The following is a 27008-nucleotide window of genomic DNA, read 5'->3' as shown; positions in this document are numbered from 1 at the left end:
ATTGATTTTAAGGATACGTTTCTGACGAAACAATTCATCCGTATGAGCTCTAAAGGACATATTGCATATTATTCTCAGTACTTTTTTCTGAAGTAGCAAGACTTTATTTAGTCTCGTTTGAGAGGCATTACCCCATGCCAGAATTCCATAATTAAGATATGGTAGAATTAATGCACAATACAACATGGATAGCGCCTGTGCTGGTAGAACGTATTTAAGCTTATTGATGACTCCAATATTTCTTGACACAGTTTTGCAAGTATTGTTGATATGAGCATTCCACGTAAGCTTGTTATCAATAGTAAGACCTAAAAATTTTGTTGTTTGCACTTCTTTGATTTCAGTATTATCTAAAAGTATTTGATGCGGTAGATGTTTCAATGAATGACTAAAAAGCATATAATTAGTTTTTTGCAGATTCAGTGACAATTTGTTGGCTTTAATCCAGTTTGTTACTTTTTTAAATTCTGTATTCATAGTGCTCACAAGTACATGTGGATCATGGTGTGTATAGAAAATATTGGAATCATCAGCAAAGAGAATAAATGAGAGAACATGAGATGAATTTTTCATATCATTAACATAAAGTATAAATAACAAGGGGCCAAGAATACTACCTTGTGGAATTCCACAGGAAACTGGCCTTGTTGGAGATTCTGATTCATTTACTGTAACAAACTGAATTCTATCAGTAAGATAACTCCTAAACCATTGTAAAGCTGTCCCTCTGATACCGTAATTTGATAGCTTACATAACAGTATTTCATGATCTATTGTGTCAAATGCTTTTGAGAAGTCAAGGAATAATCCTACAGTATGATCAGAATTATCAAAAGAAGTAGATATTTTATTTATTAATGTCAATATAGCATGAGTTGTATTATGTTTTTCTCTAAAACCAAATTGATTATCACATATAATACTATATTTCTTAAGGAAAGCAACTGTCCTTTTATAAATGATCCTTTCAAGAATTTTTGAGAACGAAGTTAACAAAGATATTGGGCGATAATTACTAGTAATTAATTGGTCCCCCTTCTTGAAAATGGGTATAACTTTAGCTATTTTCATCTTCTTTGGGACCTGGCCAAGCTGCAATGATAAATTAAATATATGAAGCAGGGGATCAGCAAGAGAATGTATAATGTTTTTCAATACTTTATTTGTAATGCCATCATATCCGGGTGTCTTTCCTGCTTTCAAATTAAATACAATCTCAAGTAATTCTTCTCTATGAACTGGAGTAAGAAATATTGAATTATCATTTTGTTTGTCCAAAAAGTCCTTAAACGAATTTTCTACAGGGATAATATTTCCAGCTAACTTTGGTCCAATTTGAGAGAAATATGAATTAAATTCATTTGCTATAGAATGAGTATCTTCAACCATATTTCCATCTACACATAATTTATTAACAGCACTAGATTTGTTAATTTTGTTTAGAGCCCCATTTATTGTTTTCCATGTATTTTTAAGGTCGTTTTTATATGATTGTAATTTTTCTGAATAAAACCTCTTTTTTGCTATTCGGAGAGTAGTTGTTAAGGTATTTTTATAAGACGTGTATCTATTCCGTGAAACATCATTTGGATTTGATATATAAGAAACATACAGATTATTTTTCCGATTGATAGACCTTAATATCATTTTTGAAACCCATGGTAGCTTTGGAACACGTTTATAGTCGTAATTTCGATATTTCTTTAAAGGAACACAAGAATCTAAGCAATCATTGAAACATTTCAAAAATATGTCAAATGAGTCATCGACATTCTCTTTCGAGTTATAAACGTCAGACCAATCAACAGAGCTTAAATCTTCTTGGAGGCGTTCAATATTTTTGTCACTAAAGTTGCGACAGATCCTATATTTCTTTTCCATTTTTGCGAGTGATTGCATTGTTTGGATATGGGTAAAAATAAGAAAATGATCGGATATGTCTGTCGTTACAATGCCAGCTTTCGGAAGAGGGTGAGAGTTACAGAATATATTATCTATAAGCGTAGCAGAATGATCAGTAATACGGGTTGGTCTAGAAATAATCGGCAAAAAAGTAGAAGTTAACATTAATTCAAGGAAATCGTTTGTTGCAGAGTGATTACTGGTCAAGAGATTAATATTGAAATCACCAGTGATGATACAATTGTTATTTATCAATTCTCCGTTTTGCAAAAGTTCATTAGTAGCAAGTAAAAAATCTTCTATACAAGAAGTTTGAGGAGGTCTGTAGATGACACCTATTACAGTTTTCTTATCTTTTTGAAGTTTTACTTCTACAAATAAGGATTCGATGATATCATTCATATATTCAAATTCATGTCTAATTGCATAATCAAATGAAGACGGAATATATAATGCTAGTCCACCTCCAATTTTATTTTTCCTATTGTTTATAACAATATCATAATTCGGGATGGTGCATAAGGAATTAGGTGTTTCCGTGAACCAAGTTTCAGTAAGAGCAATGATTGGGGGATTGGCAAATTGTGTATTTTCTAATAATAATCGTAATTTCTCGAAGTTTTGGTTAGCGCTTCTTATATTCAAATGCAAAATAAAAACATCATCTTCTCCAATCAATTTAGCATAGTCTTTGAATGAATTTTCTGTATAATATGGAGAAGAGGAAAGATTGTATGCTTTATCATGAATATCGAATTCAACTTGAAGTTCATCAAAATTATTTGTAAGAATATCAGTAGAAAATCTATCAAATGGAGTATGATGATTTGAGATAATATTGCTTTTATCCTGACTTGGATGATTTAGTAATAAGAAATCATCATTATTCAGATGATAAAATGGGAAATCACGCATATTATCCACCATTATGAAATAGAATATATTGCCATTTTAAATCAAAATCTTTGTAAGCTGAGCATATAAAGCATCTTTTAGATTTGATACCGTCATGACCCCAAATTCGAGTTTGAAAAATACTGCAGTTGTAATATTTAACAAAAGAAAGATTATTTGATACAATTATTAACGGTTGATGAAGAATATTTGCACACAAATATAAGTAAAATGACCTCCATGAAATGTCTGGTATTGAAACATTATTGAAAGGGCAGTGAAAGAATGCAAAATATACCACGGAAAATAACACAAGTATTGATCGATGCGAAAAATTTTGTGACTTGAATTTCATAAGAAATAAAAAGAATACTGGAAAATGGAAAAACATGGATAGTCCTTCTACAGCTTAGAAAACTTTGAAAGTTTATGGATCTGATTCATGAAACTTGGACATAATAGTAATCAAGCATCACTGAAAATTTTGTGCAAGTTTCAGGTCTCATGATTAAGGTCAAAGGTCATTTAGGGTCAATGTACTTTGGCCGAATCGGGGGTATCTGTTGAATTACCATCATAACTTTGAAAGTTTATTGGTCTAGTTCATTAAACTTGGACATTAGAGTAATCAAGTATCACTGAACATCCTGTGCGCGTTTCAGGTCACATGACCAAGGTCAAAGGTCAATGAACTTTGGCCGAATTGGGTGTATCTGTTGAATTACCATCATAACTTTAAAAGTTTATGGATCTGATTCATGAAACTTGTACATAAGAGTAATCAAGTATCACTGAACATCCTGTTCGAGTTTCAGGTCACATGATCAAGGTCAAAGGTCATGTAAGGTCAATGAACTTTGGCCATGTTGGGGTTTTTTGTTGAATAACCATCATATCTCTGTAAGTTTATTGGTCTAGTTCATAAAAAGTGGACATAAGAGTAACCATGTATCACTGAACATCTTGTGCGAGTTAGAGTAGTATTCAAAGTCAGCACTGCTGCTATATTGAACCGCGTGATGCAGGTGAGACGGCCAGAGGCATTCCACTTGTCATTTAAGAAAATGCCATGCAGATATTTGGACAAGATTAGCTGCCAGCTTAGTAGGGGATGAGCTTTGATTGTAAACTCATTATATAGTCAACAATCTTGATATAAAGCTATAAAGATATTGAACACATTTTTAGTCAATAGATGAAAGTGCATCTATGTAGGTAGAAGGTATTGAGAAATTTGAAGTAATTCTTTCATGTGTTGGGAACCAAAGTTGAATTTCTCAAATTTGAATTTAGCCATTGCATCTTGCATTTTTAATGAGGTTTTTTTTGTTTTGTTTTGCAGGAAAGGTCTGATAGGTGTAACAGAACCACGACGTGTAGCAGCAGTTAGTATGTCACAACGTGTTGCCAAAGAGATGAATCTACCTCACAGGTAATTACTATGCCATCACATTTTTTTCATTGAGAATTGCTACAATGAAAAATCTGCACAAAGATTAATCCAGACTTCAACCCCAATCTAAGACACGTCTTTTAACCTAATGATGATCCCAGCATTATTCAAAAAAAAAACCCCTATATCATAACCATTTAACCTAATGAAGAGTTTTCTGCTGTCTAATGTGGGTTCATGTTTTAAGCTGTTTTTGTTATTTCTCTCATTAACAGTGTGGTATCCTATCAGATCCGTTATGCTGGCAATGTTTCAGATGATACAAAGATCAAATTCATGACTGATGGTGTGCTCATGAAGGAGGTCCAGAAGGTTGGTGAAATAAAAGCTTATATTCTGAACTTAGTTTATAATACAATATCTTTTAGCAAAAGTTCATCTCCTTGAATAAGTATGTATATGTAGAGATGCACATCATAAACTTTTGATGTTCAATTTATTATTTCTGTTGCTACTCCTTTTTAAAGAATCTAATGGAAATTAAGTTAATAAGGTAGTATCTTGATATTTAGAGCAAGATACAATTCCAGTAAACATATGGAATATGGCAAGGCAAAATATTGATTTCTATTTTGTTCATGGAATATTCTGTTCATGTAATATTCTAAATTATTTTTTTTGAACACATTGAATTTCCATTTCTACTCGATTACAATTGGACAATAAAAATATCTGAATCTTTTTCTTATACCTGTTAGTTTATTTCAGATTTATTGAAGTTGAGTCAGAATATGGCATAAATGTTTTTATATTTATAAATTTGGGTAATTTTTCAAAGTTTTCCTGTGAGGAAGTGTAACTAGTCATGAATAATACTGATTTTTTTTACTACCTTAAAGAAAAGTTTACCTTAAATGACTGTACAATGGTCATTGTTCAAAAGCAAACTCAGTCATATGACTGATCATGACCCTATTACCCGATCCAAGTTTCTGTTTAAAACTAAGCGTAAATTTATACTTATTAAGACCCCCTTGTCATATCTGATTTGAAAAAATCTTTATAAAAGTGAATTTTTTAATCCAACACTAATTATGATTACTACTCTATTGGCTCATCCAAGTAACTATTGATTCTTACAGCGGAATAGGTAAATGAGAAATTATTTTGAATTCAGACAAAACTGTCTTAATTTTTTCTCCAACTTTATACAATATTCCACCTTGCAGGATTTCTTACTCACCAAGTATTCTGTCATCATCATTGATGAAGCTCATGAAAGGAGTGTGTATACAGATATTCTGATTGGTCTTCTATCCAGGATTGTACCACTGAGACATAAAGTATGAGTTTTAATCACATTTTTATTAAGGATGGGGCATTTAGTGCAATGTCATAAGGGATTATTGTGAATGAGAGGGAAGAAAATATTTAATATCAGATGGGTAGTTACAGGGATTTTTAATGAGGCTGAAAGTGATATCATTAATATATAAATATATATATGTAGAATTCTGTAAATTGTAGAATTTGCGATTTGTGTCGTGGTTCTCACTCTCTCCTTGCAATCACAGCTGGAATTACAGCCAAATTGGAGGGAACTGCAATACACTGTAATTACAGCCATAGTCAGCTATATTTTGGGGCCAAAATGTGCTGTAATTACAGCCAAAGTCAAAGCCAATATATCTTGGATAGGATATAGGTAGTAATTAGCATGAAGAAAGATCAGCACACATTGATGTTTCTCTCTGTTCCAGCCACTGTAATTACAGCAACACTGTATTTATATTGCTTTTTAATTGCAAAGGTATTCATTTTAGTAGAATTTTGAATCATTTCCTAAAAACTTGACAGTTCTTTTAATTGTCAAATCCAATTTACAACTGTTAGCAACAAATTCAACCACATTGAGCTAAAGCTGACCCAGGTGAGGTTAATGAACACTGTAAGGAAGGCATTCCTCAAAAATATGTGAGCACTGAAGTCAGTAGCCTAGTTTAGATAGGAACACCTAGTGCACCTAGCAAGGTGGATATGTTTGTAATATAAATACCCTTTGTTGGGTGGCTAGCAATACTGTCACTTCAGAGATTGTATCTTTTACATGTATGTGTAGTGGCAGGATAATATTCATTGTTTGGTCTTTGCGTATTCATTGTTCTTTCTACATGTTGGTATATTATTTTATAAGCATGGAACTCTCCTGTTCAGACTTATTTTTTTTCAATGTACTGAGTGATCAATATAGCATTATTTCATTCTATTCAATAAATGTATTATATATTGGTTTGACATTCTAGAAAGGAAACCCATTGAAGCTTGTCATTATGTCAGCTACTCTGAGAGTTGAAGACTTCACAGAGAACAGGAGACTGTTCAAGGTCACTCCACCAGTCATCAAGGTAAAAACAATTATATTCCTGTTACTTCCCTCCACCCAGGATGGGTGTTTTTTAAAGCTATTCATAAGATACCCTTGATTATATACACAACTGATGGCCTGTCCTTAATGACCTGTGACATGTGCTAAATTATATTCTTGATCATTTTGACTTGCACACAAGTAATTTTTAAATGCAATATGTGCAGAGAGAGAAAAAAACTATCAATAAATGAATACAGGAATACAGAGTTTTTTTAAAGTCAAAATTTGATTAGCAGTTAAGGAAATTCACACACATTATGTTATAACAAGGAGAAAAAGAAAGAAATAGACCCTCCCCAAAAAATAGCAGAATAACTGATATTAAGGAGTGCATTGAATTTTGTGTAATGTACAAATATCTCTATGAACTTTTATCCTGTTACTAGTTTATTCCCAGCTACTAAACTGAATATTATATAGAATGATGGTTTGATTGGATAACGGTAAGATGATAGCATTTTGAAGTGATCTTTGTAATACCTCAATGTAGTGGAGATTGCATTTTGAAGTATAATACAGTGCGTATCAAAAAAAAGTTTACACTTTGAAAAAATCCTGTAAAACTATGCATTTGTAATATCCTGAAGATTTTTCCACATTTTAACATTGGTACAGGTCCATTAAAGCAAATAACGATATAACTGTCAAAAAATATTTCCGCTTGAGTGAGCACCACTTACTTTTGAAAAGTTAGTGAAAAATGATTTGCGCAGAACATTGAAATAGTTATGCGAATAAAAGTAGACCGTAATCATGAAGAACACATGGTATTTAGCTAGTAAAATTGATTTGAAGATATCTTCTACTTTGTTAGACTTGTTTCCTTGCCCAAAACACTTCGAAGAGTGCATTTCGCCCTACCCCACTCCCCACACACCGAGCCCATCGTGACGATATTTGCTTTACACTGAGGTGTGATTTACATGGAATGGCTTAAGCTTGATTTTCATTATGTTTATCATTGCTAAAATTGAGAAAAGTTTGGAGAAACAAGTGTTAAATGAAAAATGCAATGTAAACCCACTTTCAATGATAAAAACTTAGTGAAAAAATGCTGGAGATGTCTGATATAAACTTTTCTTCAGATTCAGTTATGTCCTCAGATCCAGCTGGCACAAATAGGGTAAAGGTTTTGCTTAATAAGAGTTGAAATTTCACTATGGGTGGCAAAATTGTTACAAAATGCTGGAATGTATCCATTTTATTTCAATTGACTAAAAGTGCAAGGGAAATGTATGATAAATGTTTCGTATGGTAAGTTTGATTTCGCCCTTTCCCCTTGACACAGCATGAAAACGAGCATTTCTGCGCAAACAGATTTCTGCGAGCTTTACAGAAATGGACAGTGCTCACTCAAGTGTAACATTCTGACAAAACTTTTACCTTCATTGGATAGATGAGACCCAAACCCAAGATTATACGTGCAAAAATTACCCACATAGTGTATATTTTTAGATTCCCAGGGCTTTTCCAAAGTGTAAACTTTTTTTTGATACGCACTGTAGAACTCTGCTCATCAGCATGTTGATCATTCTAAAAATCATTATTTTTTTTTTTTTAGCACAGGTTTTAGTTAATAACAGCTATGTCTAGAACCAGTCCCCACTTGGAATTCTATGTAAAGTAAATGATGCTTTAGCAAATGTGATTATCTCATGTATAATTCATGCCTCCTCTTGAGAATGAAGTACTAATGTATCAGATTTAGACACTTACTACAAGTATGTGAATCTCTCAAACAATATTTCCCCCCTTAGATTTAGTTGAAATGTTTTAATACTCAATGCATTTTAACTTGTTTTATTAGGTTGAATCAAGACAGTTTCCTGTGACCATTCATTTCAACAAGCGTACACCTGTTGAAGACTATGTCACTGAAGTATATCGTAAGGTAAGCGAGTTACTAGTAATCAGTTTATTACCCTTTTCGTGATTGACAAATATAAGCTTTTTCAGTTCAGTTAATTTTGATATGAATTATAAGCATTAATCTAGCAAGCATATTAAAGGTTTTGCAAAGCTTAAAGTAATACTTTACCAACATGAAAGATCAGTCCATATTTGCCTCTTTGTTTCTCTTTTCTTTTCATTAGGTTTTGAAAATTCACCGGACCTTACCACCAGGGGGCATCCTTGTCTTTGTTACTGGTCAAAATGAGGTCAACACACTTTGTCGTAAATTCAAGGCTGTTGGTGAGATGACGCATTTGTAACTGATTAGCATTTTAAACATGAGTGATAACGGGATGATAACTTAAATCATTTAAAAATGTGTCATATCAAATACAATATTATGGTCTTATCTAACTGTCGCATTAAACAAATACAAAAAATGAAGATCAAATTTATATGCCAAGACAATCATTTTGGGTTCCAATACTGCCTTACCTTCTGAACCCAACCCTCACTGCATATTTAGTGTTTAATTATTTGATATTGACGTGGAACATGCATCTCATGTCGGAAAAAAAAAGTTAAGCAAAGTGGAAAATCAACAATGAGAAATTTTGACATTTTTTGCCCTTTTGAGGAAAACAAAATTGTTCAAGTACTTTATCAAATTTCTCTCGAAAATATCTTATGGATTGTTAGAACCATTAATTTTAGATGTGTAAAACATGGACATTCATTTGTACAATAATTGGTTGTAGTCTCTGATTACGGGATGCATCATAAAGAATATTAGACGTTTGCTTTGTTTCTTTATCTTGAGGATTTACTTCTTTTTGCATATACTGTTTATACAATTGTATGACTAAGTTCAATGATTGATAATATTGTGTCATTATGTAGGGAAGAGACCTGGACCCAAGCAGACAGGTACTGAAAAATCAGGAACAGGTTCAAATGAGGACCAGGACCTGAAAGAAGACCAGGAACCAGTCCAAGAAGATCTGAAGAAGGAGGAAGAAGAGAAGAAGGCTTTCAAGAAATGGAAATTACCCAAGATCAGTTTGGACAGGTGAGCCAAAGTCGGTCGACTTTATATATCTTAAAAAATTCCTGAAAGTTAACAAATATTTTATGTTACATTAGCAATACTTAATTGCCCCCATTGCATGATAAAGAAACTGGAATAGTACCTTTATTTTTTAGGAAAAGTCCAAGTGCTCCTTGATTCATGAACCAAGAATGATCAAGTATCTCAAGTGATGAAGTTAATGCTTTGTGATAGAAATATTAAAGAAAACTTGACACTAGCTGGCTCACTATGAAAAGTTTACTCTCTTACTCTAGGTTTCATTCTTGTTTGTGTCAAATTTTACACAAGGTGGGGCTGAGAGTACTATTTGTTTTATTTCTAATGAGTAGTATTGCCTATTAGTTTTTCTTGAACTAGAAAGGAGAGAGCCTTGCTATTGAATATTTTTTATGTTATTTCAATGCATGGAAGCACTGTTGAAAGGTCTGCAATTTGAATGTAATACTGTAGACATATGACTCACTTAAAAGAAATAAGAAAGAAAAGAACACCGCCTTAGTTTAATTCTCAGATTTTGACCAGAAATTTCTACATTGAGTAGAGTATGTTGTAATGTAAACGGATTTATTATCATACTCTATCATACCCTATGTCATACATGTAGTTATTCAGCCCAGCCTCATGATGTGGAGAATGATGTTGATGAGGAAATAGATGATGATGATAATGTTGATAGTGATGGCGAATCAGAGGAAGAAGTTGATGATGAAGTTGAAGAGGATGAGGTAGGTTAAGGTCAAGAAACTATTTCGATTTCAGTTTTAGTTCATAAAGTGACACCACACTAATTGCCTCATGTTTCATTTTAACAATGATGTTAATGTCTGTATAAGGTCTGGGATTGCAAATTACGTTTCTGCTCTTGTGTTTCAGGACTTAGTCAATAATTTTTTTATTATCATTAATGTTCTTTTATAGTGACTGTCAAGAATATTGATTAATAGCAACTGTTGTAACGAGTGTATTATTTGGCTGATGAATTGTATCTAAAATTAGGTTTGCTTTTACTCTTTCATTTCTTTCTTTTGTTTAATTTTCCATTCTTTTATTTATTTGTTAGCATTGTTATTTATTTATGTTATTTATTTATTTATTCATTTCTTTTTTTGCGGGGGCTTCTGTGTTATTCTAACAAAAGGTAAACTTGCATGAATTTGACTTTTCGTAATTAGTCAAATATTCGCAAAGCAATTCTTGAGACCAGATTATGCAAAACATGTGTCTTGTACCTTTTCTAAGTCAGATTCGTCTGAAGTCAAACAGATGTCTGTCGCTTCTATGGGACCAATTCAGCAGATATACCTTTGATTAAATGTTTGTATGCAGGGAAGATTAATTTGACCTCCAATAATCCTTCATGAACAGGAAAAGGCATTGAAGCCAGAAGCTGCCGAGGACCAGGTCCCGATGTATGTCCTTCCCATGTACTCCCTCCTGGCCCCTCATCGACAGGCACAAGTTTTCAGATCACCTCCAGAGGGCAGCAGACTGGTTGTGGTAGCTACTAACGTGGCTGAAACCTCTCTCACCATCCCTGGCATCAAATACGTGGTGGACACTGGCAGGGTGGGTTAGGCTATTTCTTATTCTTTTCTGCATAAATTCAATGTATATAGTCATTGCTAGACTGCCAGTCCTGTAAGCAATTATGGTTAACAAAGACAATTGACATGAAAATTGTCAAAAGTTGCCAGAGTAAGTTTAAAAACGGCATTGTAAAATCTTACTTGGCTCAATACATATTGTGATATAGCATGAAATGCAGTTGGGGAAAAAGCCCCAATGAGAATCCCCCCCCCCCCCCCGCTCTCGATTTATCTTGCATATTGGACGATATCCATGAATTTTTTTAATGGTCAGTCCAAAGTGGTGTTTGTGAAAGGAAAAAATTGCATCTTCCCTTTAAAAAGATCAGGCATGGATGGTCTGTTCCTAGAAGTAGATTGCATTTGATATGCAACCAACATTAAACTGCTTACATGAAGATACCTTGGGATTACTTCTCGAAGCTTTTTGAAAGTAATTCCACTGATACTGTTTAATGAAGTCCTTGCCTTTGATCAGCTCAAAGGAATATTTTCATGAAAAATCTTTGAATAGATACATCCTGAAATGCTTCCCATAAGTCAGCATTCCTTGTGAATTGGGCATTAAGTCAAAGTCAGTAAACACTATACATGCAAGTGAATTTATATGAAATCAAGTGATTTTGCCACTTCTGTTTTCTTGTAGGTAAAGAGGCGTTTCTATGACAAGGTCACTGGTGTATCATCATTCAAGGTCACCTGGACGTCTAAAGCATCAGCCAATCAGAGAGCAGGAAGAGCTGGTAGGACTGAACCAGGTCACTGCTATAGGTAATGATCATGAAAGTGATATCTTATATTGAAACGGGTAATGGTAAATGATCTTCACATTTGTAAGCTTAAAGATGGTTGCATGATATTAATTGGTGACAATAACATTGCAATTCTCGGAGGGGGGGGGGGGAGGAGGAGGGAGTAGTTGTCCATCTTGGCAATGGAGGTAATGTTTATACACTCATTGTAAAATGTAACATAAGCATAGTCAGTTATCACAGTTTTTCTTGGGAAATATAGTCTGCTATATCATGTCATTTTTCAAATCAAATTTTGTCACAATGGATATTGTTATCTTGATTGACATCCTATCTTTATATTCAACTCTTCCCATCAGGTTGTTTTCCTCTGCTGTCTTTGGTAATGATTTTGAGACCTTTGACCCAGCTGAGATCACCAGGCGTCCTGTTGATGACCTCATCTTACAAATGAAAGTGAGGGTTTTTAACAGAACTTTTTTAGTTATCAACCATTTTTTTGTGACTGGGGTATCAAATTCAAGATTAGGTATTGACATATTTTAAATTTTCTTTTGAAATTCAGATACAGCCTCCAAGTGCCCTTTTGGTTTTCTTCAATTGGGTTTTAAATCATCTCTCCTTTACCATAAAAAAGATAAGACTCTTAGCCTTACAGTGATATGCCATTTGTCTATTAATGTATTTGTGATTTAGTTATGTTAAATCATCAATTATTTTTTGTTTTGTTTGTTTATGGGACACACACTTGAATATGAATGATATTCTTTTTCATCTTTAGGATATGGGTATAGACAAGGTGGTGAACTTTCCTTTCCCAACTTGTCCAGAGGAAGAGAGTCTGAAGGTAAGCGAGTGAAAAAATAACATCTTGACCCAGAATATTTTTTGTTTTACTAGTCAATTTCAGTAATAAGAATCTTGACCTCGGAAAATGATTGTTTGATCATTCTAGCTTTCTGTTCATTCACATGATTTTACTGCATTGAGTGCATTTTTAAAAGCTTCATTATATCCGTTTTCAATGTTATTTTCTGATTGTTTTAACTACCAATATTCAATGAAAGTAATTCATCTTCTTTACCCACGAATTTGATTGTTAAACTAGTCAGGAAAATGACATATTTGCTGCATATCTTCAAAGTTTACTTTATATCCTGTTATTCAATGAAGGAATAAATGGATGAATTTCTTTGATTTTTGGTTATAGATGTATTTTCTGTATTTTACAAGATTTTGCAAGAAAGCCTGAATATCTATATACCTGGCTATTAAAAAAATGGAACTTCAACTTAACTTTATATGAATCATATGATATTTAAAGCCTGATAATGATGTTTTCCTGTGTTGTCAGACAACTTCAAGGTTGGTTCTAATGGTTCTATCTCTGAAAGTAAACTTAATATAATTTAAAATATTTGTTTTATTTACTAGGCTGCAGAAAGGTTATTAATCTCCCTTGGTGCATTGGAACAACCTCCCAAACCAAAGACATTCAGAGATATGAAGAAAGGTAAACAACTCTCAAAACAAATTCAGATTATAAAACCCATATTCTGAATTCTTGTTCAATTTAAACTCGGGTCTAAAGTCGGAGATTGAGTTCAATATATTATTTCTGTATTTCTGTATTTATAAAAAAAAACGTTTCATGCTAACTTGAAACCTCAGTATATTTTACTTTCTCTGTGACTTATATTCTCTATTAAATTCACCGAATGTGGTTTTATGTTTTATCCTAATGTGGATGTGTGATAGCTACTAATAGTTATCATATTTACTTTGAACTAGTTTTGTAGATTTGAATAAGTTTACATTTCTTTTGTTTATCTTTTCTTGTATAATGAAAGAGTTCTTCAGCACAAGGATCACAGATGTTGGTCGAGCCATGGCATGTTTACCCGTAGCCCCATGTTATGCTAAGATGATCTCAATGGGTCAGCAAGAAGGATGTCTGCCCTATGTCATAGCTTTAGTATCAGCACTCACAGTCAGAGTGAGTATACACACTTGGAATCACAACATTAGTGCTATCACATCCATTGGGTGTGACTGACACACGTGCTGTGGTGCTATGTCTGCTACCTAGGGATATGTCATGCAGCACAAGAAAGGGTCATCAGTCGTGCATAATTACTACTAATACAAACAGCTTTATGAAACACCCACCTGAGTGGTTCAACCAGCAAATCGTCATGTCGGTGCAGGAACGCCCTCAGCACCACACTTCCGCGCACGTCACCAGTGCAGAATGCCCTTATGCAATGCAATGTGCTTAAGTGTGGTGCGTTCCTGCACTGACACGACGATATACCAATGTTGGTATGGCAAGCCATTTTATAATTTGATACTTTTTCTTGGTATCGAAAATTTGTTTCTTGATGTCAAGACAAAAATCATTTTTTTGTTCATAACAAATAGCAATATTTAAATGTGAAATGTTAGAATAACTTGCCATGTGTATGTCAACTTGTACAGGCGAAAACAGCCTCTTTGGTAACATATCTGCGCTATTCATTTGTGTGTGTAGTCCTGAAATGATACAGATATTTGAGTGTTGTGAAAAATTGTCATATAACTTGGTCTGATGTTCATGCAGAGGTGCATAAGCCAGTTTGTAATAAAAAGTAAAGGATAACCAAATGAAATTAATTGAGAATACTTGAATGCGTTTCAATGCTTTCTATTGATGAAGTGGAATGTTTTGGAGACAAGATAGATATTTTAGTGAATAGTAGTGCTAAGTGTCGCTACAAATGTATTTCTCAGATATGGTCTTATGAATAAAGCTCTGTCTCTATTTTTTTATGTGAAACAATGAAACAATTTTTTGAATGTTTATTTTTCAGCTTGTCAATTTATTGGACAATGTGCTTTGAATGCATGAATATTATGGGATGAGGTAGAGATTTCATTATTAATATTTATGTTTGATTTATTCAGGAAATCTTTGAGGAAAGCTCTGTACAAGGAAACACAGATGAAGAGGTAAGCAGTATTTTAGTGATTGTGATATATAGAATCACTTTAACTTTTATTTATCTCAGTTTGTAATAAGTATAACATGTGCTTTATGATATAATTAAAAAGTGTACATTATGTTTGTAAGACACAATCTGTTTTTTAGTTACTACTGTTATAATAGATAATATTGCATTAATGTGTTGGATTAAGATATGCTGAAAAATGTCAGTTCAAAATGTCATTATCAATATCTGTATGATTTCAGAAAGAAGCACACAAGAAGTTGCAAGCAAGAGTGTTGCATAACAAGAAAATTTGGGCTGGAAAGGTAAGTAGTTAAAATGTACCAATTCTCAATTGATCTGTCAGTGAGCTTTTATAGGTATGAAGGTGAAACGTGGTGGTGGCCCGGTGCTGTCACTTCCATTGACGAGTGGATACCATGCGCAACCATGGGTTTTCGAAAAGCACCCTAAATAAGTATTTTCCATTATCTGAAAATGCACCCCTCAACAAATATTGGTATTTGAAACCCTACCCTAAACAAGTATTGGAAACAAAGCGGTACCCTTGACAAGTAATTCCTGAATTGACACCCTAAACAAGTACAGCTATATCTTAATTGTTATGTCACGGACATCAGCTTTACCTTTACTTTCATTGGTTTATACCACCCCACACACCTCGCTAGAATCAGTCCCTAAACACGTAGTGTTGGGGCAAAAACTACATCCTTTATAAATATGTGTTTTAGTCTTTTTAACCCTAAATAGACGGCTATTTCGACGCCTAAGAAGACTGGGGGGGCTGATTCAGCCCCCCTTATGATCTCGGCCTTTGATCGCGCGATCGCGACGATAATTGGTACACGCGTTACCCATGGCATTATCTACAAAACTATAACATCAAATTCTGCAAAAAATCTCATGTTTCATTAATTATGCTAATTTATGCGTAAAATCATAAGTTTGCTGTAATTAATAAAATAATGCCCCTGAAATGCTAATTTTTGTTTCACATACTCTAGATAGGCATCTGATCAAATTTATTTTAAAAAAAATTCAACATCACATTTATTTTCTTATGTATTCTATTGTTTTCTAAATTTCTTATGTATTTCTTTGTTTTTTGACTTTTTGTTTTTTATTGTTTTTTCAATGGAAATTGTCAGGGACTTTATTTGGACCATAAAAAAGATAAAATTAATTGATTTTAAGCAGTAAAAGGAAAAATAATGATACATTTATGAATTTTGGCTAAAAACACTATTTGCATTGGATTTGTACACAAATTCATGTTTTTGAGTAATTTTGGGTCTGCATGCACTTACGAAATGTTGCGTAATTTCCAAACCGCGTACCCGGGGGTCACAATTTTGGTCACAAAAGTTGCGCGTGACTTGAAAGTAAAAAGTCAGTGAGCGACGCGGTCAAAAAATTTTGCGCGGCGGATTTATCGCGAAAAATGTCAAGGGGGGCTGAATCAGCCCCCCCAGTCTTTTTAGGGTTAATTATACCCTCGCAAATTGGACCATAAACACATAGTTTTCCTAGCAAAACATGTACCCTTTTTCACTATTTTAGTGTTTTTTACACCCTTATTATGTTAAGTATGTAACATGCCCTATCTTGAAAAGGAGATCCTTTTTACGCATTTTTTTGTCACGGATGATATACCACTCGTCAATGGAAGTGGATCCCCCTCCCCCCCCTCCTGGGATGATGCATAAATGAAGTAATTTTAAGATAGCGATGGTGTAATACCAGGTTGTCTTTGAGGAAGATTGAGGATGAGGAGTTCAATGAGATTTGATGGGAACACTAAGATTAACTTGGAGGTGTAGGTTATAAACAGTTGCATGTGTTTTGATTGTACAAGGAGTGTAGTAATGATCACCAAAGCCTGCACTTACCTTATATTTGCTGTTTTATTCAAGCTCTTGATTTTTACCTACCTGTAAAGTAACAAAGTAATCAACCTTTTGTCCCCCTCCCCCAGGGTGAGAAATCCCTTCTAGGAGACTTGATGGTGTTGTTAGGTGCTGTAGGTGCCTCTGAATACGCTGGATGTACACCTGCATTCTGTGCATCACATGGCCTAAGATACAAGGCAATGGTTGAGATCAGAAAACTCAGAAGACTTCTCACAAATGCAGGTAAGACTTGAATATTACAAAAGAAATCCATCATTTTGTGATTGTTAGTATTGTTAGTGATTCATACCAAAAATACCTTTATTCCCCCATTTCTTTATTCGCACCTCTGCTTGTAGTAATTATGTTATGAGTATTGGTATTTTATTTTAGTAATTTATACAGGTGAGACCCTTTGAGATTTTGGATAGTTGTGTGTGGTTTGGTTTTCTTTGAATTGACTTGGGGCTCTTGTTAATGGTCAGTGTCGGAGTCCTGGTTGCCCCCCCTTTCCTTTTTCTCTTTGGGTCTCATTTCCTTTCCTTCATTTTATGCATTTATGATACTATTTTTCTTTTTGTTTGTATGAATCTGTGTATTGTATTTGAATATTTACTTGTAATGCTTACTTCATATTTTTGTTATGATTCTATTTGTAAACTGTCACATATTTCAGTCTTTGGACTGCTTGCAATTGTATATTTTGATAGTTTTATTGCAATAAAATCCAATTATACTAAAAGGTTGCCTGGCACAAACCAGCAATCACAGATTTGTTCCTTACCAGCATTTTGAGATTTTTTTCTGATGCAGTGGGGTTTTTTTTTGTTTGAGACTGGGGAAATCTGTTGCATTTCACCCAAACCTGATTTTAAAAAAGATCAAACAAGTGATGATTTATTCTTGTCCCTTCTCTCCCACGTTTTAATGTTTGTACAGAACACTTCAATAATTATTTTGAATCAAACCCCATTCTGTGAATGTAGGCTAATATCCTCTCTTTAAGACCAAGTTCAAGTAGCTTATCATTCTTCTCATCCTTATCTCTATAACTCTATTATTTTTTTTTGGTGAATTTTTATCTTGCAGTTAATGCTGTTGATAGTGAATGTGGAGTCTTTATGGATCCTAAGATGGCCCCGCCCACTTCCACTCAGGTAATGAGACAATAGCATCTCATATTCATTGACAATTATTTTCATATTACTAAAAAAAATTGACTTACCTCACAATAATTTGAATGATTTTTTAATGGAATAAAAAGATATTTTGATACTTCTATTGTTAACTTTTTCACCCCTTTTTATATATTCTCAGGTGAAGATGCTTCGTCAGATTGTTCTAGCTGGCCTTGGACACCATGTAGCCAAGTAAGTCTTGGCTTTCATGTCATTTGTTGTATAATCCATTAGAATAAGGTGCCTTAAGCATAAATATAATACTGATGATTGACTTCCACTAGCATGAAATATTGATTTCCTTTTTTAAAGAGATTTATTGATGAAAAGATGGATGGATATGCGGTATGAATAAAAAAGAACACAAAAAAAACATTGTGCGGATCTAACATGTTTGTACCACCCTAGTATGATTCGTTTAACGTATTATATTTGTTTTAATGAAACCTCATAAATCTACATACTTTATAACTATCAAATCAGACGAATGTCAGCTGATCAGGAGGGCTTTCAACGAGGAGGTTATCAGAGCGTTGGCATAGAGGGCGCTGCCTTCATCCATCCCAATTCTGCTCTATTCAAGCAACTGCCGGATTATGTCGTCTATCAGGAAATCATTGAGACCACCAAGCCTTACATGAGAGGTCAGTTTGCTTAAAGGGATGGTCCGGGCTGAATATATTTATATCTTAATACATAGAGTAGAATTCACTGAGCAGACTGCTGAAAATTTCATCAAAATCGGATAACAAATAGTAAAGCTATTGAAGTTTAAAGTTAAGCAATATTTTGTGAAAACAGTTGTCAAGAATATTCATTAGGTGGGCTGATGATGTCACATCTCCACTTTCCGTTTTCTTATGTTATTGCATAAAATCATATTTTTTTTTCAAACTTGTGTGAATAATATGTCTCCCTTATAATGAAACAAGTTGCAGCAATAAATATCTAAGACACTAAATCAGATGTCGATCCAATTTTTCTAGTTCTTGAAGGAAAAAATTTGAATAAACCTATTTTCATATAATAAAATACAAAAGAACAAGTGGAGATGTGACATCATCAGCCCACCTAATGAATATTCATGACGACTGTTTTCACAAAATATTGCTAAACTTTAAAATTCAATAACTTTGTTATTTGTTATCCGATTTTGATGAAATTTTCGGCATTTTGCTCAGTGAATTCTACTCTATTTATTAAACTATAAATACTTTCAGCCCAGACCATCCCTTTAATGGTAACATAGGGGGTGTTTCACAAAGATTTCAATGTGATTCAAATTCACCCTTTAATTCCAAGTTGCATAGGGTGTAAACTATGTGACTGCATTGGCCAGATCACCCTTGGGAGACACTTGCAAGTGCATAATAATGAGATTGTACATTAACTATCATGTGTGCATTGGTACTTGAGTATGAATTTATGAAGTTGTATTTAACTTTCTGTAAAACACCCATTGCTGATCATTGTGCAAAGTCTATGGGAATCAGAAAGATCAGTTCTCAACAGGATGCTGCTTTATCTTGAGTGTTGATGATAAAAGTAAAATGCAAATTTCAAGACGAGCCCACATGAAAATATTGAAGTATCCTCATCTAGCATGTGTCATTATTCATGTATTCTGTGGAAATTGCTTCGGGTTTTCATATTGATATCCATGATTGCAGTTCCCTTTAAGTAATGCCTTTCTCGGTCCAATCATTCATTCATGGTTTTCTCTGCTAGGACCCCTGATAAAAACTTTAATTAAGAATAATTTGCTCTAACAGTTTAATCAATTACTTTCTTTCATTGTTCACATGGAAACTTATGATAGGCCTGGCCATTCTTCCCTCATTTGTTTATCATCCATCTTAATGAAAACAATTTTCAGAATCTTAGTCTTTTTCCTTATTGGCTACTCACTAGTGAAAAACAAGGTAGTGTGTTCACTAGTTTTTAAGGACCAACATAATAGGATTTCAACAATATTACATAGAAAGTGTCTTATTGTAGTGCATTAGTGTGTATCTGTTTAGAAGTGCTATGCTAATAAATGAATCTCTACACCATGATTTCAGGTGTTACAGCCGTTGAAGGAGAGTGGTTACCTGTTCTCTTCCCTAATCTCTGTACCTTCTCCAAGCCTCTTGAAGAACCCACTCCTTCATACCATTCTCCATCTGGGACAGTCAAGTGTCACATGACCTGTACGTTCGGTAAGCAGAAGCTCATTTTGTACGATATAGCAACGGAGTAATCTGACTTTGTTTTCATTTCATGTGTATTTGAATGTTCAGCGTTTCCTGGAGGAGTTTTCATTTAACAGGCCTTCACTACTTGGAGGGATTGAAAAACTACTTGCCTTGCAGGCATATAGTAAATTCCAACACTTTTTAAAATTAATTTGTTATTTCTTGTATGCAGTTTGTATGTATCTGTACTACTTGATCATATTTATATATATTTTTTTGGGGGGGGGGTGGGGATAGGTGCACTTTTATCAGATTGTTCATATAAACTTGAAACTTGTCACATAGACATTTATTTATTTTTTTAATCTTGAATGATTGTGTTCTGTTGTAAATTCATATGTGATTGGTAAAGTGTGAAATAAAATTGTGATTCTATCTAGGGAGGAATGCATGGCCTCTTCCAGCCCAAGAATTGGACTTCCCAAAGAGTCTGGACAAAGTCAAATGGTTTGGAAAATTCCTTCTTGAGGGAAAGGTAGGTAGAGATCTTATCAAACAATGTTTCTGATATATCAAGATAACATTCCATCTTCTACCTCTTTGAATTCCTGTCTTAAAGCCAAACTTTAGAATTCTCATGAAGCTATATTTTTTTAGGTGAAATAAAGATGCTCTATTCAACAAGGCGTTAGCCGAGTTAAATAGAGCGTCTCTTTACCAAATGCGAAATTTCACACCATTGCACAAACAAGAATATTCGCAACAATATGAAAAAACAAGAGTTTTTTCCTGCAGTAATCTGTGGAAAGGGAGCAAAAAAAAAATTGAAAGCGAAAAGCAAAATCCCACAAGCGCACATGACCTTGGGCAGCATTGCGCATTTAGCCATTAGGCTTATACGCATATTGCACCTTCATTTTTACTGAGTGCAATGAATGAAATCGCATTGAGACGTCGCCTCTTAAAGCCGTGCAATGGTACATTTTGGATGGTACCATTTGGATGGTGCATCTTGTGTGCAAAGGTACGAATGTTTGACTTTCAGCCTCCCATTTGCTCTTGTACAACAAGCTAAGTAGGTGTTGTACAATATCTAATATCATATTAAATTCTGACTGAAGCAAGTGAAATGTTATGAATGACTAAAATCAGCTGAAATTGATTATGATGCTGACATTGCCCTTTCAGATATTGTTTACATGAGCATGGGCATGTATTAAGCCTTAGGGAAAATGTCCCATCTAAAGGCCTGGGGTGGTATGTAAATGACATCATAACTTTAGAAAGTATATGGACCTAGTTCATGAAACTTGGCCATAAGGTTAATCAAGTATTACTGAACATCCTATTAGAGTTTCATGTCACATGACCAAGGTCAAAGGTCATTTAGGGTCAATGAACTTAGACCATGTTGGAAGAATCAACATCAAAATCTTAACCCGAGGTTAAGTTTTTGAAATGACATCATAACTTAGAAAGTATATGGACCTAGTTCATGAAACTTGGACATAAGGTTAATCAAGTATCACTAAACATCCTGCATGAGTTTTATGTCACATGACCAAGGTCAAAGGTCATTTAGGGTCAATGAACTTTGGCCGAATTGGGGGTATCTGTTGAATTACCATCATAACTTTGAAAGTTTATAGATCTGATTCATGAAACTTGGACATTAGAGTAATCAAGTATCACTGAACATCCTGTGCGCATTTCAGGTCACATGACCAAGGTCAAAGGTCAATGAACATTGGCCGAATTGGGTGTATCTGTTGAATTACCATCATAACTTTGAAAGTTTATGGATCTGATTCATGAAACTTTGACATAAGAGTAATCAAGTATCACTGAACATCCTGTGCGAGTTTCAGGTCACATGATCAAGGTCAAAGGTCATGTAAGGTCAATGAACTTTGGCCATGTTGGGTTTTTTTGTTGAATAACCATCATATCTCTGTAAGTTTATTGGTCTAGTTCATAAAAAGTGGACATAATAGTAACCATGTATCACTGAACATCTTGTGCGAGTTAGAGTAGTTTACAAAGTCAGCACTGCTGCTATATTGAACTGCGTGATGCAAGTGAGACGGCCAGAGGCATTCCACTTGTTAAGATATTACCAATCAAAATGCGCTTTATATTTGCAGTTTAACCAATAGAAGCGTTCCTTATTCGTGAAGAGAATATCATGGGTGCTGCGCGTACACTCAAATTACCACTTATCTTCATTTTGTTCTTATCTTTTAGCGCGCTTTTGTATCATATACGCGAATTATAAATTTACGCACACAGCATTGGATGGAAAGCAAGATAAGAACAAAGATAAGAACAAAAGATAAGAAAAAGATAAGAATGTTTTCAGAATACCAATTTGAGAACGTGACGTAGATAAGAACAAAATTAAGATAAGAACGTTTTCAGAATACCGCCCCTGGTCACACTGCTCGAGCGTTGTTGGAGCAGTCGTGGAACGGTAGGGAGAGAGGGTCGAATTTCGCTCACAGAATTGGGGAACAAATCGAAAACAAAAATCTAAAACAAAAAAAAAACAATCGAAATTGAAAATGGTAAACGGTAACGAGCGGTGATGATTTATTCTCTCCGCTCCACGACCGCTCCAACAATGCTCGGGCGGTGTGACCAGGCCTTTAAGACAGAGTGCTTTGCTTATTCTGCAAAAAATACTGAGTGATTACTTTATTGTCTACCAACATCATTTGGTAGATCATATCTTTGTAAACATACAACAATACTGCTAAATTGTTGGGTTTTGTTAATTGATTTTATGATCATTACCTCAACTCAAATGTTAACCCTATCTTTTCAGCAGCAATTTTGAATGAATATCCTGTTTATATTCTTACTATGGCTATTTAAAACTTTTTAATGCATTCAATTCAATTCTATTTTTTTTTTGTGGGGGTTAGGGTTTTCTTAATCAAATATAAAGCTGTCCATGTACATACTTGATCTTGACTTGGATTCTCCAACATACTTTTGATTTGAATGTGGGACGCATTAGTAAGTTATTACCGGTAGTTATTGTTCCATTGTAGGTTATACCTGGACTGAAGAAGTTTACCCCATCTCTTCTTTCTACACCAAGTACTATGATCAAATCATGGGCAAAGTAAGTATACCACTCTCTTCTTGGGTAAGTCTGGGTTGTAATCCAAAGAACTGATGTGAATTTATTTTATAACGGAGCTGTTCATGTAAACTTTACATATATAAAGAGTGTCTTGCAAGTTCTTTCATACATGATCTCAAATGACTTATTACATCATCATATGACATGAAGAACACCATACATAAATATATCCCTAGTTCTTCTACACCTAAGTTTGATCGCCATTCTAGTTGCTAAGTTATATTTTATTAGAGAGTCTTGCAGATTATCTTTTAACATTTGTGATGGACAGATGTTCTTTGGATCTCTTACTCTTGACTCTACCTCTAGTGGGCAATACACAAAAATGTTACGAAGTTGTCTTTTTCTAAGGAAAGTGTCTGGGCAATTCCATAAAACATATATATATATATATGTCTCATTTTTGAAATTATTTGTTTTCTAGTTTGTAAGAAAAGTTTTATACTCTCAAATAATCACTGATTGTGCAGCTCATGAAGTGAATTAGAATTGAGTTAAAAAAAAGGAGGGGGGGGGGGGGTCAGCTGTATACAAAGGTTGATTTCATGGAACTGCCCAGCTTCAGAAATTGAAGGCTTTCTCTTGATAATGATAATTTTTATTTCATCACCAGACTACAGCCAAGAACAGAGGTGTTATTGAAAGCTCTGGCAGGGAAAGAAGTTGATAATAAATCATCTCTAATTGATGAATGGAGGAAAGACAAACAATGTAAGCATTTCATTTACTCAGTTGACAGGTGTTTCTTATTTGGATGATGTACTGTATGAGCAAAGATTTGAATAATTGTTTCATTTTTGTCTACTTATGTATTACCGATCCAGGTATAATTCCTAGATTCTTAAGGTTAAAGGTGGAGCTCATCGATGCTGTTGAATTTTTGAAAGGCCTCTTAACACTTAATTGACTAATCAAGTGGTTTGTTGCTCCTCAGTAATTAAGTCTCATACTACCCATGTGTTTGCTTCTTTGTACCCCCCCCTCTCTCTCTCCTTTAGACAAATGATCATTTGATCTGTGTAAGGATCTTCTAATCAGAGACAAAGCAGTCTTAGACCTTGTGGGTATTAGATAAAAAAAAAAGATAAAAAAATAGGTGTACCATAGACGGTATAAATTTTATTAGACAAACTTGTGTTAGACAAATCATGTGCTATGGCACCAAACAGAATGACAAACATGGATTTAACCATCTGCCTTTTGACCAATATTTTCATGGTGCCCAGCAAAATCAAACATTTCCAATTTCTCTTGATTTTCTCCCTTCACATCAGATTTGCTACTTGCCTACCAAGAATGGATATCTAAAGATCTTCATGCAGACTTGGTGATGTCATGGCCTCCGATAAAACTTGATGAAGATGAATGATACTATCTCTGTAATACACTCGCTCCCTTTATGTCACTTTGGCAATGGTTTCCATTGTACGAGTACCACATCATGGCATTTCTCAATAGATGAGCAGGACAGTTTCCTTTCAACTCACATGATGTCACTGTATTCTACCACTTTCTGCAAAGACCATTTATGCCTCCAGGCATCCTTTGTGAAAAGATTGCATTACAAACCTTCCAATTCCAGTGCAAAATATTGGCTGTCTTGGAAAATGAAACCTTTCCCATTTTTGTCTCACCTGTGAAGCAGAGTGAGACTATAGGCGCCGCTTTTCCGACGGCGGCGGCGGCGTCAACATCAAATCTTAAGCTGAGGTTAAGTTTTTGAAATGACGTCATAACTTAGAAAGTATATGGACCTAGTTAATAAAACTTGGCCATAAGGTTAATCAAGTATTACTGAACATCCTATTAGAGTTTCATGTCACATGACCAAGGTCAAAGGTCATTTAGGGTCAATGAACTTAGACCATGTTGGAGGGATCAACATCGAAATCTTAACCTGCGGTTAAGTTTTTGAAATGTCATCATAACTTAGAAAATATATGGACCTAGTTCATGAAACTTGGACATAAGGTTAATCAAGTATCACTGAACATCCTGCACGAGTTTCACGTCACATGACCAAGGTCAAAGGTCATTTAGGGTCAATGAACTTTGGCCGAATTGTGGATATCTGTTGAATTCCCATCATAACTTTGAAAGTTTATGGATCTGATTCATGAAACTTGGACATAATAGTAATCAAGCATCACTGAACATTTTGTGCAAGTTTCAGGTCTCATGATTAAGGTCAAAGGTCATTTAGGGTCAATGAACTTTGGCCGAATTGGGTGTATCTGTTGAATTACCATAACTTTGAAAGTTTATTGGTCTAGTTCATTAAACTTGGATATTATAGTAATCAAGTATCTGAACATCCTGTGCGCGTTTCAGGTCACATGACCAAGGTCAAAGGTCAATGAACTTTGGCCGAACTGGGTGTATCTGTTGAATTACCATCATAACTTTGAAAGTTTATGGATCTGATTCATGAAACTTGTACATAAGAGTAACCAAGTATCACTGAACGTCCTGTGTGAGTTTCAGGTCACATGATCAATGTCACAGGTCATGTTAGGTCAATGAACTTTGGCCATGTTGGGGTTTTTTGTTGAATAACCATCATATCTCTGTAAGTTTATTGGTCTAGTTCATAAAAAGTGGCCATAAGAGTAACCATGTATCACTGAACATCTTGTGCGAGTTAGAGTAGTTCAATATAGCAGCACTGCTGCTATATTGAACCGCGTGGTGCAGGTGAGACGGCCAGAGGCATTCCACTTGTTTCACAAGGGTTTTTCAGATTGCTGTGATGGGATTTGCCTCTCATGAAATATCTAGACATGGTCTAATAAACAAACTTTCATTCACTATATATAACGGGTGCGAGTTATATAGTTGATTCACCAGAATTATTTAATATATTTTTTGTTGTATTTTTATTTATCTATTTTATTATTATTTATTTTATATATATATATATATATATATATATATATATATTTTTTTTTTGGGGGGGGGAGGGCTGATGTCCGTTTAGGAGGTAAATGTCACAGTGGAGGCCCTCCTGTATTGTAGATTGGTCTGTATGCAAATACAATTTGACTAACTTTACGTATGCTGTTCTGTTTGGTGTAAATTCTAATTGCTGTTCAGAGATCTTTATCACAGACAAAAAAATGTTAAGAGGCAATATTTGAACCTTTTCATTCTTTTGGGTAAAAAAAATGATAAAATGACTTGAAAAAGAAAGCTTTGCATTCAGGGTAAGGAACCAGGGACTGTTTTCGCATTTCAAGACTCAAGGTTACTCTATTACATATGTAGAAGTGTCTGGAACTCCAGAAAATAGAATTTTTATATAACTTGAGGGGTCCCGAGTAAGAGTTGCTTTTAATCAAGTGCAAGTCCCTAATACGCATGTTGTATTGGTGGTTATGATGCATTTGATTTTTCAAGTTACAATTGATCCAATTAACGTAAACTATATGGTAATCCAACATTGTCATAATTTTTTCTCCAGGAAATTTGCACAATGACCTTTTGTACAGAGAGAAAAGCACACTGAAATTTCAATAAAATGATGAATCTATGATTTTACATAATATCTAGAAAATATTTTGAACAAATATGCATTTTAGATGTTGACCGTTGCTAACTTTCCATAGTAGTGGTTGATCGGATCAATCATAACTCTTTGTCAGACAAAGCCCTGACCTGTAAAGGATTGGATATGTTGGTTTGTGAAGAGCAA

General features: G+C 34.3%; 1 protein-coding gene across 1 annotated transcript in view; it reads left to right on the top strand.

Moving 5' to 3' along the window:
• Positions 1-24995, top strand: part of LOC121409061 (probable ATP-dependent RNA helicase DHX37) — a 33701-nt gene extending 8706 nt beyond the window's left edge. The window contains exons 5-29 of the mRNA XM_041600857.1: positions 4139-4228; positions 4465-4561; positions 5419-5532; positions 6493-6594; positions 8425-8508; positions 8711-8810; positions 9411-9579; positions 10205-10325; positions 10966-11166; positions 11833-11957; positions 12298-12394; positions 12720-12785; positions 13373-13451; positions 13789-13934; positions 14882-14926; positions 15168-15230; positions 16901-17057; positions 17904-17971; positions 18132-18184; positions 18476-18636; positions 20056-20193; positions 20610-20704; positions 23223-23296; positions 23931-24028; positions 24592-24995. Coding sequence (XP_041456791.1) covers positions 4139-4228; positions 4465-4561; positions 5419-5532; positions 6493-6594; positions 8425-8508; positions 8711-8810; positions 9411-9579; positions 10205-10325; positions 10966-11166; positions 11833-11957; positions 12298-12394; positions 12720-12785; positions 13373-13451; positions 13789-13934; positions 14882-14926; positions 15168-15230; positions 16901-17057; positions 17904-17971; positions 18132-18184; positions 18476-18636; positions 20056-20193; positions 20610-20704; positions 23223-23296; positions 23931-24028; positions 24592-24686 — 2638 coding nt within the window. The 3' untranslated portion in view covers positions 24687-24995. The remainder of the gene's footprint in view (positions 1-4138; positions 4229-4464; positions 4562-5418; positions 5533-6492; positions 6595-8424; positions 8509-8710; positions 8811-9410; positions 9580-10204; positions 10326-10965; positions 11167-11832; positions 11958-12297; positions 12395-12719; positions 12786-13372; positions 13452-13788; positions 13935-14881; positions 14927-15167; positions 15231-16900; positions 17058-17903; positions 17972-18131; positions 18185-18475; positions 18637-20055; positions 20194-20609; positions 20705-23222; positions 23297-23930; positions 24029-24591) is intronic.
• Positions 24996-27008: the final 2013 nt, after the last annotated feature.

This window comes from Lytechinus variegatus, chromosome 2 (assembly GCF_018143015.1).
Source record: "Lytechinus variegatus isolate NC3 chromosome 2, Lvar_3.0, whole genome shotgun sequence".
Taxonomy (NCBI): Eukaryota; Metazoa; Echinodermata; class Echinoidea; order Temnopleuroida; family Toxopneustidae; genus Lytechinus; species Lytechinus variegatus.
The sequence above is the reverse complement of the archived record's forward strand: the minus strand, read 5'-3'. Positions and strand labels throughout refer to the sequence as shown.